The sequence below is a fragment of the Chroicocephalus ridibundus genome, chromosome Z (genome assembly GCF_963924245.1).
Source record: "Chroicocephalus ridibundus chromosome Z, bChrRid1.1, whole genome shotgun sequence".
Lineage (NCBI taxonomy): Eukaryota > Metazoa > Chordata > Aves > Charadriiformes > Laridae > Chroicocephalus > Chroicocephalus ridibundus.
Window position 1 is genome coordinate 72,108,516 of NC_086316.1, and position 16,092 is coordinate 72,124,607.

A 16,092-nucleotide genomic window follows, 5' to 3' on the forward strand; every position below is an offset into this window, starting at 1 on the left:
CCTGATATTCTGTACCTCTAGATTTGGAAGAGACTTCAAGGCAAAGTCAGGAGCCTTTCCGCTGGAGACTTGTAAAAGAGGTATCCTGGACAAAATATGAGTTTTAGAAAACTGCTCTGTAGGAGAGTCTGTCTGAGCTATGTTCTTTTGTGAAACTGTCCCAGCTCCTGCTGTTGGTCACTGAGAGAAGGCCCCTTGCTGCCTGGGAGTTATGGTCTCTGGGAGGGTGCTCAGGTCTTCACATCTTTCAGGTGGCAGGGAAACAATGCACCAGGGACTGGGTGGGGTTTAGGGTAAGCTTTCCTGCGGTTTTCTTTTTGAGAACAAAAACTGATGGTGACTGATGTGTGGGTGGAACTGAATGTGTTCCCCAGATCCTGCTGAACAGTTGAACTTCTCTTTGGAAAACATGCAGCCCATTAATCTTCAAAGAGCGCATTAAACATAATATTCTAGATAATTTTTACCTTAAGGGCAGCATTTACAGCAACAAGTATCTTTTGGTAGAGAAATAGCTCTCATTTTTTTTCCCTTTTTTTCTTCCAGACATTATTAGCACTGGATTGGACCAGTGATCCTGGGTGATCAGATCTGGTTCTGCAGTGTCTTGGGCATCCCTTAACTTTGAATAGCAGCAACATGAAAAGTGAGCAGAGGGGAGAGGAAAACAGATGGGTTTTCCTGTCCCATAAACCCATATCCAAATCAGAGGACATTTACATTCATGGTATAGAAGACCCTTTGTGAATGTGACATTTCATCTAAGTTGAATCTAGAGGAATACCCTTGCATGTCTATTCTGTTCTGACTTCTGATAGTACTGAAAGGGGCCTGTGGACAGTTGGGTTTTACATGTCTGTGATTCTTGAGGCTGCGTTTGAAATGCCTTGCTGAAAACATACGCAGGAAGGAGAGACTGGGGCAGTAAAAAGGTTTGCTTGCCAGACAACAAAGAGTATGGAGTTGCTATGCCTTGGAGCAGCACTGAAGAAGAAAAATAGATGGAACAAAAAGTGGCATTTCTGGAGTACCTGCTCTGGAATTTAAAAGGTTTTTTTGGTTTCTTTTGATTGTTTTTTTTTTTTTTTATTTTAGAACTGACCAGGTTGTTGGAGGATGATGTTCTGCTTGAAGCTGCTGTTCTGAAAACACACAGTAGAAGAATGTGGAAGAATTCAAGCCTCCGCTGCCTTTTAGCCCTAGCTATTTTATGTTTAAGAAGCTTAATATATAGCCAAGAGATAGGTGAGTTTATTGCAATGTCATTCACTACTTACTTACTTTTTTTTTGTTAATTTCTATGCTGACACCATTTAATTACATTGCTTTCCTACTATATGTATATTCAAAAGGCATCACCTCTGTGTTCCCACACTATGCTAGGGATGGAGGTACCACCAGACCTGGTCTCTGCTTTCTAGCAACCAGTGGCATCTTGTAAACCAGTGTAAAATTGGGGGTTAAATTCTCCGTAATCCAACTGTTATAGTCTACATATGCAATTGGTGTAAATGTCCACATTGAGACCCTCTTTCTGTATATGTTGGCTGTCTGCGACAATTTCACACATTATCATTAATTGCCCTTCTGTCATTAATTGCCCTCCATGTGGGACGATGGAGGAGAGCAAAAAACTCATTAAGTTTATCATCAAAGCTTGCGGTTTTGCCATTGGCCCAAAGCCTGCTTATTAGGCTAGGCTGGCAACAGTTATTGTAGAAAGAAACAGCTGCCTGTGTCATTGCACACGAGTATATACCCAGATTTTAGGTACTTTTAGAAATCTGGCAGTCTGTGGCTGTCTGTAATCAGGCACACAAATCATTCAACAGTTTTAAAATACTGGCCAGACATGCATGCGATAAAAATTTAAAAAGAATGGCGTAAAGAATAGCAGTCTTCTTACCGTTGGTCATTTTTGACCTGCAGCTTGTGACTGTACTTCTTATATGATTCCAGGTTCTCTGGGGCACCCTCAGAACTTGAAATGTGTAACGCACAATTTACGTCAAATGGCCTGTACTTGGGATGTCTCTTCTAAAAAAAGACATGGACAAACTGAATTTTGCTACACTACCAAGTAAGTCCCCTGTATACCTGGTTGAAAAATACCAAACTGTGATGAAAGTATAGTTATTCCTCAGTCACTGCCTGTGGAATTTGTGATGCGGTTGTTTCCCAGCGTCTCCCCATCAGTTTTCCTTGGGTGGTGCTCCATCCAAGCACTGTTAACTCAGGCAATGGCCGGGTTTCTGGCAATGTCATGTTTCATGCTAACAATTCTCCTGCCAAAATCTCCTGCTTACTCTCTTCAAAGCACTGGAAGATGCTCTCGTTTACTCAGACTTCTCTGTGTGTCTGCCTAGCCCTTGCTCAGAGTTTTCATGAGGGACATCTTCATACCAGGTTCAATCCAAAAGGAAATGATAGTTGGAAGAAGCAAATCCTGATGTTATGGGCCAAAGCGGTAGAATATATGACATAAGTGTTGAGATTCACATGTGGAAAAACATGAAAAATCTCTTGGTGCCTGTCTTATAACTTTTATAAATTTTAAGCTCTCTGGAGAGCATTGTATTAGAGGAAATGTAAAAATTATTCCACAATTACAATAGCTTTTCCTAAGTGAATCTGAGTTGAAATTTTTGAGAAACGTTAAAAAAACTTAAATCTTCAGTGTGTTTTTCACTAATGAGAACTACATGTGCAATTCCCCATGCTGTGGGTCTGCCAAATACTTATCATGTGCTAGGGATGAGTTCAAATCCTTTTTGCATCTTGATCCTGCCCCCAGTCCAGATATTTGTACTGTCTTTTTTCCTGTAAATTCTGCAGGCAGCCCAGACTTGTCCTTGGGGTCCCAGGGCTTGGCTGCACTTCTTCCACCTACATGTTTGATTTTCTGTGTCTAGTTATTCCTCCTGCATTGCCAGCTATCATTTCTATACAAAAAAAAAACCCCATATATGTGACATTGCGGCCAGAGTTCAGGAGTGTAAAGTTCATGAGGTACGGCCCTCTAAACAAGAACAGTCATGTAGCTGCTGCTGTTTCTCCTTAGCAAAGCAGAACAGGCTTGGGTCCCTGAAGCAGAGAGGCTGAGGGCTGATTTAGTATAGACCTCCCTGAGGGAAAGAGATTTTGTTTTTCGGTTGCCCAAACATCCTCTAATAATATCTCAGTACAGAAGAGGAATATCCTTTCGGAGCACTCAAGTCTCAGCTGGCCTTCACTAGCCCAGGGTCTAGCATGAATCTTAAAAGTTCAACCCAAGCTCTTGACTCCAGCCAATGGGAGCTCCAGGGTCTTGTTCCAGTTGATGAGTGAGTAACAGTCCCTCAGCAGGAAGCCTGGCATTGTTCTCTTTGCTTTCCTTCCTCCCATCGTTCCCCCAAGAGGAAGGTCTGGATTTTTCCAAACTTTTTGCCTCTCTAGTTGCATATCCATGATAATGAGCAGAGGGACTTGACCCATCCATTATTGTTTCCTGTATGTATCTATGACCTCCAGGCAAAGCCCAGATCACATTGTGCTGAGCACTGCACAAGTATTACGCACAGACTGTATTTCCATCTGGCATCCTAGCAGTCCTCTCCCCTGCCCTCTGCTCTTTCATTACAAGCTGAGCAGCAGAAGGCAGCTAAAATACTTGTTCTGAGATGGGGACACGGATGGGTAAAACTGCTTTTTGCACCCATATACCATCCATTTGAGAAGAAATGGGAGAGGGAGTCAGGAAACCTAAAGGGAGGGGGTGGTACTGTTGGGTTTGGGGGGATTTTATTTTGCTTATTTTGAAGTACTAATTTGCTAATACAGGTGACTGCAGGTTTCAGAAATGTGCCTTTTGGTTAAAAAGTCAGGTTTTCACTTTGAGGCGTTCTCTTAACGACTAGGTAGCTGCATTATACAACTAGTGCACAGGGAATGCCTGTTAAATCTGATACTAACCAAAGCCCATGCAAGTCTAACTCCTTCGCAGGCTTGATATGGAATTCTCTGTTATATTACAGGGAATTTTTGTTTTATTACTGTCCTAGGAATAGGACTTAATGTGCCTTAGCTTCCTATCAGCTGAAATACCTGCTTAATCCTCTCTGTCTTTTCAGTGACCTCCCCCCTCCAGTGTGTTTTAAAACTAAGGAGAAAAGGGTCGAGATTCCAGTCCCAGAGAGCTCCACCACGGTGACAATAACCACAAACAGCATTTCTGGAACTGGTTTTACTACCAAACAGTTTGAAATTCACAAGACAGACATCTGTAAGTATCAGGTTTTATGTGTGTACATAAGGCCTTTATACTATGATTAACAATGCCTCGTAAGTGTATATGCTTGCAGTTTTCTTTGGCAGTGTTTCTGTATGTAAAACGTTGACGTGCTGAGTCCATATGAATCTACCATACGTAATAGGTTGCTTTCTCTCCCCCTTCAGGGGAAGGAAGACCCCTCTTATCAATAGATCGTAGCAGAGAAATCAAGGTCAGAATGTGAGGAGGAGAATGAAGTACAACACTGTTATATCCCCCTAATCATACTTTGCCCTTTTTTTTCTGTAATTGCAAATTAGGAAGGAGCTGTAAACAAGTTTCTAATCTACATACTGAAGTACCTGCATGGGGCATAAAGTGCCAAGATCATATTTACCCAATCTGTTTAAATATATATGAAACTGAGTAAATACCTTTATGCTCAGGAGGTAGGCTGCGTCATATGGGAGTCATAGATAAATTAGGAGGAAGTTGTAAGCTGAAGATAGCATTGACACCATCTGCTACACTTGCTCATAATTTAGTCTTTGATTTTGGTTTGCCTGCTTATTCCTTTAGTGCAGTCAAAATCTAAAGTCAGTAGCACTTCTTATCCATGGCTCAGTTTTCAGCTAAGAGCAGCTCAAGAACTTTAACAAACACAACTCAAAAATATGCGGGCAACACACTGGGTTCTCCCATCTCCCATCTCCCACTGGGTCAGCATCTTGCTGACCACTGGCAGGTCCCTCAGGCTTGTCACACGTTATCCCGGGTAGCGCACTGACTGTGATGAACACTTTGGAGACTCTCAGAACCTTGGCCAAGACTGAAGTTGGATAAATCACACGTTTTAAAAACATGATTCATCCTGCACCAGGCCCAGTGAACTGCCATAACGCTTGAACTGCCATAACCCTTGCCTGCTTCTCAGCCTCTTGCTTCACCATCAGCCATTCATAGAAGAGATGCTTCTGCTTAATCTCCCTGTCCTGTCCCCGTCACCATGTCATGCCTGTAATATTTCTTGTAGCTTCCATGATCCTCTTCAGAACCTCATGTGAGCTTCTTCCACCTTGTGCTTATGCTTTCGTTTCTCCCTACCCTAGCTTTTGTTGCAAGTCCCCTCTTCCCTGCTGGTCTCTAAAACCCACTTCTTCCTTTGGGAGATTTTCCATCATCCTCCCTAGATGTCTTCCTTACTATGCATTATGAAGAGTCATATTCATGAACAGTTACTCACACATCTGCATGTTGATATGTTAGAAGAAAATGCTACCTGGTGATTCACCAGCACCTGTGCTTTCCTGGGAACTTTCATGCTCAAGTAATGACAGAGCCCATCTTCTTCTAATTACAGAGGTAGTTACATGTTTGTATGGCAACTAGCCAGTTGAGAGCAGAGACGTGGCTGTTAAAACACCTGTAGGGCTGGTATTGCTGACTGATGACTTTAATACGGCTTTTTTTCCCCTCTCTCTTTTTCAAGCATTCGTTCCTCTCGCTCCACACATTCTTAGTTTAACACCTGACTTTTCAACTTCCATATTAAATCTGAAGTGGAGTGATAATGGATCAGTCTTCCCATATGGACTGGATGCCTTTTGGCAGATTCAGGTACTTCGTAAAGAAGCAGCGGAAAAAGTCACACAAGTAAGTGCTTCACTTTGTTTATGAAAAAAACCCAACATATATATAAAAAAATATATATACAATTTTTATATATCCATATATATAAAAATATATACAATTTTATATATATATACACACATATATTTATAAAAAATATACAAATTTTGACTTTGGTAATATTCTGGGAGGTCATTTGAAGAAAGCTAACAATAATGAAGGTTGTAGATCTTTGCAGAACCTAAGTGTAGTCATGCTTCTGGTAGGTAACTTCTCGTTAAGTTTCAAAGTTATGAGGACACTGGACTCTATACTGTCAGTACTTATTCACAGTCACAGCTTTTTTCTTTTCTTTTTAAATCTAATGCAGGGGTTTTTTTTATTAGAACTTGCTTATGAGTTTGGCAGATATTTTACACCATTCTCTGTTTTATTTCTCCAGCAGTGTCTCAAGTCTTGGTGGTCTTTGAATGTTCAGTTTGCTTTTTTCTTTTTGCACCCACAGTTATTCCAGGCCAATTTATAGCTCGGTTCTATAATATTTAGGAATGGAGAAAAGATAAAATGTGCAGCCTGGGACTAATATTAGAAGAGTTTCATTTGGAAAAGTTGGAACATTTCCCTGCCTCGGAGAGGCCCAGGATACTGGGATGCAATAGATACCTCTAGAAATGCTTGGTGAGCTTCTGCTCTCCCTCAGATGTCTACCCTCTGGTATTTCTGGATGGCAATCTACCTGTCTGGTGGTCTGTTTAGCATCTTAGGCTTTTGTCCAAGTAAATTCACAACTGAACTGAAAATTAGGTGGGATGCTCCAACCATCTATCAGGACTTTGTGTTTTACTTCACTTAATTTGCCATTATGTTGGTGCCTGGGAGATTATGGGTCATTGCTAACAGGTGTTCATAAACTCTCTCTTGGTTGTTTTTTTGGGGGAATTGTAGATAACTTACTATTCAAAACTGACTCATGAAGACATCATTCTTTCTTGGAACTGGACATCAGATATGCCTTTGGAGTGTACATCGCATTATGTGAAGATTCGCTGTTATATTAATGTAACACAGTTTGTTGGCCCCAAGGATTGGAGTGACTGGAGCCCAGTAAAAGAGGTCCCTGGTATGTTTGTTCTCTTGCCACCATGTGGATTTTGATTGCTTTGTGAAAAATAAGCCAAAATCAGAGGAAAAGCATTAGGCAGTGATGGGCTGCTGTTTTTGGGGTGTTTTGATGAGAGAAATAATGCAATCATTAGTTAATGAAACCTAGTAAACATTGATTTGTATGCATTGGAGTGCTCCTAAGACATGATTTAGCTGATCAGCACCGTGTTTATAGCAAACTGTTCATTTAAGTTTTTTTTGCTTGTGTTTTCCATTCTTCCTTCTCTGCTAGGAAAAGATACTGATTCCAATGGGAGCGGAGTGTTTCCTCAGGACACCGTGGTGGCAGTAGGCTCAGATGTGACAATTTGTTGTGTCCATGAAGAAGGACAGCAGATACAGATGACTTATGGATCACAAGTATACCCAATGATACATCTGAGCAGTCGGAGCAGTGCAATCAGAGTCCTAAATGCCAGTGCTTCAGATACCAGTGGGACAAATGTAGTGTGCTCACGGTCCGAAGCAGCGATAGATGGAACTGTCTTGATAGATGGAACTGTCTTGTTTGTAGGATGTATGTATCATTATGTTTACTAACCCTAGGAAAATCAAAATAATTTTGAGACTCTTAGGGTTCTGCTAAGAAACAAGTGCTATTCTGTCATTTTTTCCACTGGCCTTTGGTTTCTGAGGATGAACTGGGATTGTGCTTGTTTGATTTCATTACGGAAACTCCAGCCCTTGGAGAAAACACCAAGGCTGGGAGGATGAGGAAGTACCCATGTAAGCCCTCTTCTCTTAGAACCTGGCCCACTGCTTCTCTCCTTGGTCTCTTTTTCTAAGGCACTTCGTCATGATCTGGAACACTTAGTAGTTTATTGCCATATGTAAATTCATCCTCAGTCTCTATCACTTTAGTTTTACATCTGTTCTGGTTTGGTCTGTTACAAGGCAAGAGTAAGAGAAGGAATTGAAAGGGAAAACATTCATTTGCCAACCAGTCAAATGAAAACAATGAAACAGTTAGACTTGCAACAGCAGCAGATGCTCATCCAGGGCAGTAGCTCCCTGGGAGCTAATTCCAGCAAAAGAACCCAGCTGACAGTTCCTCTTTCCTGGAAAATCTAAACATTCTTTTAGTATTTTCTTTAAAGATACTGTATCACTGTGTAGCTTCTCTGTGTAACCATGCCAGCCTCAGAAGTCTCTTCCAGATACAGATACCTCTTAAAACAAACTACTGAAAGTACTTGGTTCTTCTTTCCCCTAATTGGTCGCTTCAGAGCGTTGTGTGTTTCCCTTCAGGGCTTTTGAGAGTTGTCATCTTCCAATAGCTGCCCATTAGAATTCTGTTCCCTGTTAGAAATGCCTGCCTTTGAACTTAGGGTCCTTGCGGTTGAGGGAGCGGAGAGGGGAGACTGGGCTTATTTTGAAAGTGTGTTCCCAACTCCAGCCTGTGCCTCTTGTCGTTAATGTTGTGTATTAAGTGTGTGATAGCAAATGGCAAACAGAATCCAACCTTTTATGACTTCTCAGTGAGATGTAGTTTTTTATTATTTGTGTAGTATTTGCTTCTGTAGGAGAATCTTCCAGGTAAACAAGTCAGTTGTTCATGAACAGAGGCTGTGATAATCCCACAAGTTTTTCCCATACAGTGGTTTTTGAAGAGCTGGAATGTGGTGAAGTCTGTTTCCTGCCAGTGTTTCTTCTTGTGGTACCTGCTTAGTTGGAAGGGAGAGGACTTGTCATGATGCTCTTGCTGATAAGACACATTTGGGGAATAAAAAGTAGAGGAAGTGAATGTGCATGCACCCAACCTTGGTTAAGCCTAGGCCTGGCAAAATTAGTGTTCCTTTTGGCCTACTGCTCATAATCTGAACTAAGCCTGCTGTGGTTGCCCCTTGTGTTAGTGCCCATTCTCTGGGGCAGCTATGTGGATATTATTGTGCTGCCTTTTGGAGAAAAGTGTATGAGACTTGAAATAAGCGCTCTGCATAGTCTCGCATTAGCGTGGTTACCCTCTCTGTTGGGAGCACTGTCTGTCTTCCCCAGGAAGGCGTTTAACACTGCTCTAGTATGGGAGCAAAGAACAAGGTTTAAAAGAAAAAGATGGGCACTACTAAAGCAACGGTGAAGAGGACAAGTCATTCAGGGCTTGCTTTAATTTCAAATTCAGTGCGGAATTCATGCTAATGGGAACATCTCCTTGACATGACTTGCTTGGAGAATTCAAAGCAGCGGTGGGGCTGGCATGTAAGAAAATGTGACGCACAGCCAACAGCATTCCTGCATTGCTCAGCGGCTAAACTGCTGCTCAGAATTTTGGAAAAGTCTTGGCAGAGTTTCAGTGAAGTGCTTCCAGGTCAGAGCCTGGAGCTTGTGAACATATTTGCATGTGATTTAGCAGATTACCCACCCACTTAGAAGCCTAGAGTCAAGTGTTAGTCAGACGGGGCCGATAATAATTATCCATCTCTTTTATTGGGATATTTTAAAGCATATTATTTATATGGTTGGAGCATAACTGTTAACGTGTATTTGTTAGGCACGCAATCTATACCCAGCAAAAACAAATGGTGATGCTCTCAGGAAGCTAGCACACCAACCGTCACACTAGGATGGCAAAACATTGGCTAACTGTTCTGGTTTCCTTTCATGGCACAGATGCCCCTGATGTTCCCCAAAACCTCAGCTGTGAAACATCCAACTTCCTGATAATAAAATGCACCTGGAAACCAGGCAGACCCAGCGGACTATATGGAAAACGAGGAACAAATTACAGTTTATTTGAAAGGTAAAACAATTCAGCACTAAAAGGATTAAAAAGGTAGAAGTGGAATGTATCCATTGCTGCCTGTGACTTACTGCACAATGTGTTTTTTAATTGAGATAGTCTCCATTGTTTAGAGCCTAAAATACTTTTCAAGAGTTTGTGGAAGTAGAAACTAAACTGAACTCGGAGAACTCTTGTCTAGCTCTGCAAAATTGCAATGGGAATTAAGGATGACTTTTTCCAAAAACTTGTGTCGTTATGAACTCATGAGAAAATAAAGCATGTAGTGTGTCAGGCTGCTGCCAACGTGTAGATAAGACTAATATGAAAATACAGGAAGATAGTGAGAATCATTCACTAATTTTTAATATTTTTTTCTAAATGCGAAATGCAACCTGTGTCAGATCAACTATCAAACATTTACTGAGTTTCTGCTATGCAGGATAACAGAAAGTCACTGAGGAACAATTGTAAAGCAGGCCATGGGGCATCACCCAAATGCTACTCAGGAATATAGCAGTACGTGGTTCTCCTCCCAGCACTGAGAGATAGATAGTGTAGAACAGGCAAAATGCATGTTACCTGGAAAGCATTGAAAAGGACAAATAACAAATCCACAGAAAGAAGCGAATCACAGAATCACAGAATGGTAGGGGTTGGAAGGGACCTTCGGAGATCATCTAGTCAAACCCCCCTGCCAAAGCAAAAGCTGGACAGGAACGCAACCAGGCGGGTTCTGAATATCTCCAGGGAAGGAGACTCCACCACCTCTCTGGGCAGCCTGTTCCAGTGCTCTGCCACCCTCAAAGTAAAGAAGTTTTTTGTCACGTTCAGACGGAATTTCCTTTGTTCCAGTTTGTGCCTGTTGCCACTTGTCCTATCGCTGGGCACCACTGAAAAGAGTCTGGCCCCATCCTTTTGACAACTGCCCTTTAGATATTTATAAGCATTTGGTGAGATCCCCTCTCAGTCTTCTCTTCTCCAGGCTAAACAAACCCAGGTCTCTCATCCTTTCCTCATAAGAGAGGTGCTCCAGTCCCTTCATCATCTTCATAGCCCTCCACTGGAGTCTCTCCAGTAGTTCCCTGCCTTTCTTGAACTGGGAATCCCAGAACTGGACACAGTACTCCCAGATGTGGCCTCACCAGGGCAGAGTAGAGGGGGAGGATGACCTCCCTCGACCTGCTGTCCACACTTTTTTAACGCACCCCAGGATACCATTGGCCTCGTCCACAAGGGCACATTGCTGGCTCATGGTCAACTTGTCCACCAGGACTCCCATGTCCCTCTCTGCAGAGCTGCTCTCCAGCAGGCCAACCCCTAACCTGTACTGGTGCATGGGGTTATTCCTCCCCAGATGCAGGACTCTACACTTGCCCTTGTTGAACTTCATTTGGTTCTTCTCCACTCAACTCTCCAGCCTGTCTGTGTCTCACTGCATGGCAGCACAGCCTTCTGGTGTGTCAGCCACCCCTCCCGGTTTTGTGTCATCAGCAAACTTGCTGAGGGTACACTTCCTAAGCATACCTATGAGGATGTTACAGGAGACAGTGTAAAGAGTGAAGACTGAAAAGTGAAGACTGGTGTCCTGCTAGTTTGTCTTACATCATAGGCCATGTAAAGCCTTAAAAGTGAAGAATTGTTGCTTTGGAATAGAACTTGCAAATGGGATTCCTTGGTGGTTGTGATTAGAAGTTAGTGAGGAGTTAACAAAATTCCCGTGGTGAGGAGGCTCCCTGTAATGCCAAAGGAGCAGTCAGGGAAAGGAGCCAGGAGAGGCCTGAGTCACACAAACTGATGGGAAATGGAGTCTCATGGTGTCTTTGAAGCAAGTCAGAGGCAATGAGGATTGAGTTACAGTCACAGATGTCGTCCAGGATGCTAGTGCTAAAAAAGTCATTGGGTAGGGTGTGAAGAGGTGGACAAACCACAGCAGGTATTCAGAGGAAAGGAGCTCCAGTCACTGGCTGCCCATACGCAGCTCATAAACAAGGACATAGTTCAGACTTGTTTCACAGAGCCCAAAGCTGTGAGGAGATTAAGGTGATGCATTTCAGGGTACATACTCTCATCCTTGTTCTCGGCCCACATTGAACTATTCAAATGGAGAGTATGCTGTGGAGAGAGCTCAGAGCTCAGCTGGAACAATAAAAATGCCTGAAGGAAGAAATTAAACTTGTGCTTTAATGATGGATGAGAGGTTTACAGAGATTGTAATTAAAGCAAGTTCTGTATACGTACATACATACAGTTACACACTTTAGATTTTACCCCTCAAGATGTAACCTGGTCTTGGCTGTTACCAGACTGCCTCTCTTGCTTTTGATTTAAAAACAGTTAGGAGTAGTGGGTGTATCCGAGGTGACAAACCTTACTTTAGATTTGGCAGGGCTGATCTAATGTGTGCGCATCTCCCTAGTTCAGAAAGCAATTAAGAACATTCTTTAAATGCAAATGTATGCTGATCTGAACAAAGATACTTTAAATCAGAATCTTAGTTGTGACTTGTGAGGTGGTTTTACAGGACCTACCTGTTTTCCAGGCTTTTGAGAAGTGAGAGGATGGAAATGTTATGCTAGTGGAAGAGGAGGGTTTCACGTGAGACCAGGGCAAGTCATGACTGATGCCACTTTAACCTGCGTGGTAGTGTTAGATATGCCTCTGCAATCAAATCATTCTGTAAGCCACATGTCAGTGAACCCATCGTTCTCTGCTGTGTTTTCAATCTAGACTTCTGACTGTTGCTAGAAATTATCTTACTCAAAAATTTAGTTGTTCCCCCTCTGTTTTTCACTTTGTAGAATATCTGGTAAAAATGTTTCATGCGAAGTTGATGAAATGAACAGAGAGCGTGTCTGTGGTTTTCCAGTACTGGCTGATCAAAACAACTACGATTTCATATTAGGTGTCTCCAATCCTATCGGGCAAACACAGTCATCGCTTTTGGTTGATTTAACTCAAAGAGGTAAGACTTAAGAATTAGAAAAGCAAAAAGATATGGCTACTGCATGCTAACCATTTGTTTGGTTTGGGTTTTAAGAACTTTGACATAGTATGTTTGTCATTATTTTGCTTTATTGTTGCCAGTGTTTTGCCATGTCCGATAATTTGAACTTGAAAAGAAAATAGCTTAGGACATGCCCTGAGGCAACAATTTGATGTACAGGGCGATGCCAGTTCTTGACAGCAGTGCTACCAGGTCAGATACACCGCTGTGTGGATCTAATAATTAGCCACCTGCTGTTTATGTATTACTTATATATTAGACATCTATAATTAAAATTTAAGTGTAACTTTATGAACTGTAAGTGATCCTGTATTTCAGGGTTTGCCTTATAGGGCAAAATATGATATGGCTTTACAACGGTGGGATTTGGACCATAAAAATATAACTTACTTAATCAGACCTTCAGTTTAAACAAGGACAGAGTGAAGATGACTGCCTTTCTAGTGCTGTCTTCCCCGTCCTTTTCCATCTGCCTCCACAACCACAGCTGAGGATTCAGGGGTTCCTAATGGTTAGAGGATTCTGCCATTCTCTCTGAAAAACTTAATTTAAACATGAAGATGGTGTATGATTTTTGTCCATGTCCCGGTTCAACTAACCTGAGATTAGAACTGTCAGAATAAATTGGCAGGTCCTAGAAAAGCATCATTTGTTTCTGTTAATTATAAACTGGGCTGTTTTGCACCCAGTCAGTATGACTGCTATTTCCTATTTGTTTCCTTTCCTTTCTTTCCCTCAGTGTCCACTTAATTCCCAACATAGAGTACATATTTCTTTAAGGGTAACTGGATAGATTCCAACAGTAGAGGTTTTTTTTTTTCTCTGATAGCTATGTATAGTAGTACTAAATATTATTGCAAAATTCCATGAAGGGAGTTTTGGGGGGAGAGGGGTCGTTCAGGAGTCCTACCCTACCCTGTCCTATTCTGCAGGCTAAGTTCTAACTTAAAAAGTTCCCAGAAGGTGAACAAAGTTGAGTGAATTTCATCTGTTACAGTGGTCCTCTGAAATAGCTTGTGTTTTGCTTTTTGATAAAGTAGGGAGTAGGAGGGAAAATGTTTTTCTGTGTCTCCAACTCGTTACCACACATGTCAGTATGCTCAGTCTTAAGTAAATCTGCTTCCGTGTTTGATAGCTGAGAAGAGTGTCAGGAATTAGACTGTTTGTGGGTGCCTTCCCGGCACCGGCTGTCCTCGCTGCAGATGGGATCACTTATTTATCATTCTGATTCTCTTTGATCTTTTAAAATCAGATTTTTCTGAACTAAAATTGACAGCTTTTTTCCTAGAAGTGACGGGTTTTTTCTTTATTTTTTTAAGTTCATCCAAAAACTCCAGAAAAGTTAACTGTTTCTGGGAACAGCTCCTCAAGCGTCCATCTGCGTTGGTTTGTAAATGGCAGCTTTGCTGAGATCAGGCTTCTGTGTCAAATTGAAATTAGCAGTGGTCACTCTGAGCGAAAAATGGTAAGTGTTGCTTTTAACGGAATATTTTTTTTGCTCAAATGTTAATATTTTTCACTGAATTGATCATGTTTCAAATCCTTTTTTCTCCTAGAGCTTCATTCTGATCATCTTATTAAATGATTGATGTAGTGATGACTGGAAGTTCATTTACTAAAATCAAAAAAAAGTTCTGCTCGTCTCCTTTGTTGCCTGCTTTCTTTTTTTTTGGTTGCTTTTAAACAATTTAGAGGAAAGTCAAATTACACAGCATTTTATTTGGTACCTGGGGAGGGTGCATAGTGCTTTGTGACGACTGTTTAGGTGACAGTCCTTGTGCTTTGGCTTTCCTGGTGCGAACTGTGTTAACACGTTTGTTGCAGGATGTGCTGCTTCATGGAAGTCTGCAGACTTCCACAGAGTTTGTTTCAGATTGCCCGTTGCAGTCTGTAGTTGAATTTCTTTTTTTTTTTTTTCCCCCTGGGAGAACAGTTCATTTACTTGCTGTCAGCAGTTGACATGCATGTGGCTGTAATAGAGAGCTACTAAACCTGCTTGTATGTCCGTGATGGATTCTCTCACTGGGTGTATCAGTAGGTAGTCCCCCAGAGGAGACTTTTGCAGCTGGGGAGAAGGTGGTATTTCTGGGTGGGGTTCAGATTTTCCAGCATTCGGGCTTCCAGCTGCTGCCTGGCTTTGGCGCTCTGCGTCACTGGCTGGAGCTGCATATTTACTCTGCTGACTGTCAGAGGAGCTTAAGATACTAATTTAGACACTAGCATCAGATACTGAGTGTAGGTGGTGGGAATATATCCTCTTCTTCCGTATTGCCTAACTTAGTGTGGGGTGATCTGTGTCACTGGGGAAGCCTGATGGCAGAACTGCGTGTTCGCTTGGCCTGAGATTTACCCCCAAATCCTGTGTTTGGGCATTTGGATGTCTCTGACCAGCTTGGGTAGGCACACGCTGAATTACTAGGTCTTGCTGCAAAGAGCTTGAATTTGTAATTTGAACACATTAACCCCAGAGGCTGCTTTTTACAACACTTATTTGATTTTTAGCAGTATTCTCTTACCCACTGCATTTAGGTGCCTGTTGGGCACAGCCTTGAATAAAGCCACTCAAGCCACAGAAGTGATGCAGCTAAGGCTGAAGATAATCATTATATACATTGCCTCTAAAATAATAGGGTAGTAGTTAACGCATGGTCTGTAAGAGTATTTTTAAAATACTTTCAAAGCACTTAATGATGAAGCCTTAAGCTTTTATATTTTCTCTGTAGTGACATGTGTTAAGTAGTACCCAGAGAAAGATTAGGTATTGCAATGAAAGTCATAGGTATCTTTAGAATTAACAGGAGAAGGAACTGGCTTTTTGCTGTACATAACAGCTCTGACAGATGAGCTGTGTTAAATTTTGGTGTACAGTCCGAGATACCATCACCCACAGGTGTCTGCATGTCTTTGCTCCCAGCAGTTACTGCTTCTGGAGCAGTCAGCAGGGGAAACAAACACCTGAGCGTCACCCACCCCCAGCTCAGTTAGTTTAAACTGCTAAAAAGAAAAAGTAGGTTTGCGCAGTTCTGTGTCCCCAGAGTTACGCTGCTTGAAGCCTGGGGCGCACACTTTCTCGGGAACTCTGCTACCAGGCCAGTCATCAGGGGCAGTGGGAGACGGCCTTACGCTGCCACAGCCGTTTGGTTCACGGCACCTGTGTCAGAGCCTGCAGCTACAGATATTTTGAAACACAGCAGACAGCTTGGTAGAAGCTTTTTTTTTGCAGCCTTGTTATGTTGTCTCTGGTTGCTTAATAAAAAACCTCCAAGAGTTCTCTGTAATAAACAAAAGTAGCTGTGAAATTGTTATGGGGTTTTACATGGCATTTTG

General features: G+C 42.0%; 1 protein-coding gene across 7 annotated transcripts in view; it reads left to right on the forward strand.

Moving 5' to 3' along the window:
* The window catches only part of LIFR (LIF receptor subunit alpha), a 90,255-nt gene that overhangs the window by 54,932 nt on the left and 19,231 nt on the right, over positions 1-16,092 (forward strand). For all 7 annotated transcript variants that reach the window (XM_063319560.1, XM_063319564.1, XM_063319563.1 and 4 more), the window contains 9 exons: positions 1,096-1,245; positions 1,960-2,080; positions 4,110-4,261; positions 5,739-5,902; positions 6,824-6,998; positions 7,275-7,559; positions 9,650-9,779; positions 12,560-12,723; positions 14,085-14,230. In XM_063319560.1, coding sequence (XP_063175630.1) covers positions 1,164-1,245; positions 1,960-2,080; positions 4,110-4,261; positions 5,739-5,902; positions 6,824-6,998; positions 7,275-7,559; positions 9,650-9,779; positions 12,560-12,723; positions 14,085-14,230 — 1,419 coding nt within the window. In that variant the 5' untranslated portion in view covers positions 1,096-1,163. The remainder of the gene's footprint in view (positions 1-1,095; positions 1,246-1,959; positions 2,081-4,109; positions 4,262-5,738; positions 5,903-6,823; positions 6,999-7,274; positions 7,560-9,649; positions 9,780-12,559; positions 12,724-14,084; positions 14,231-16,092) is intronic.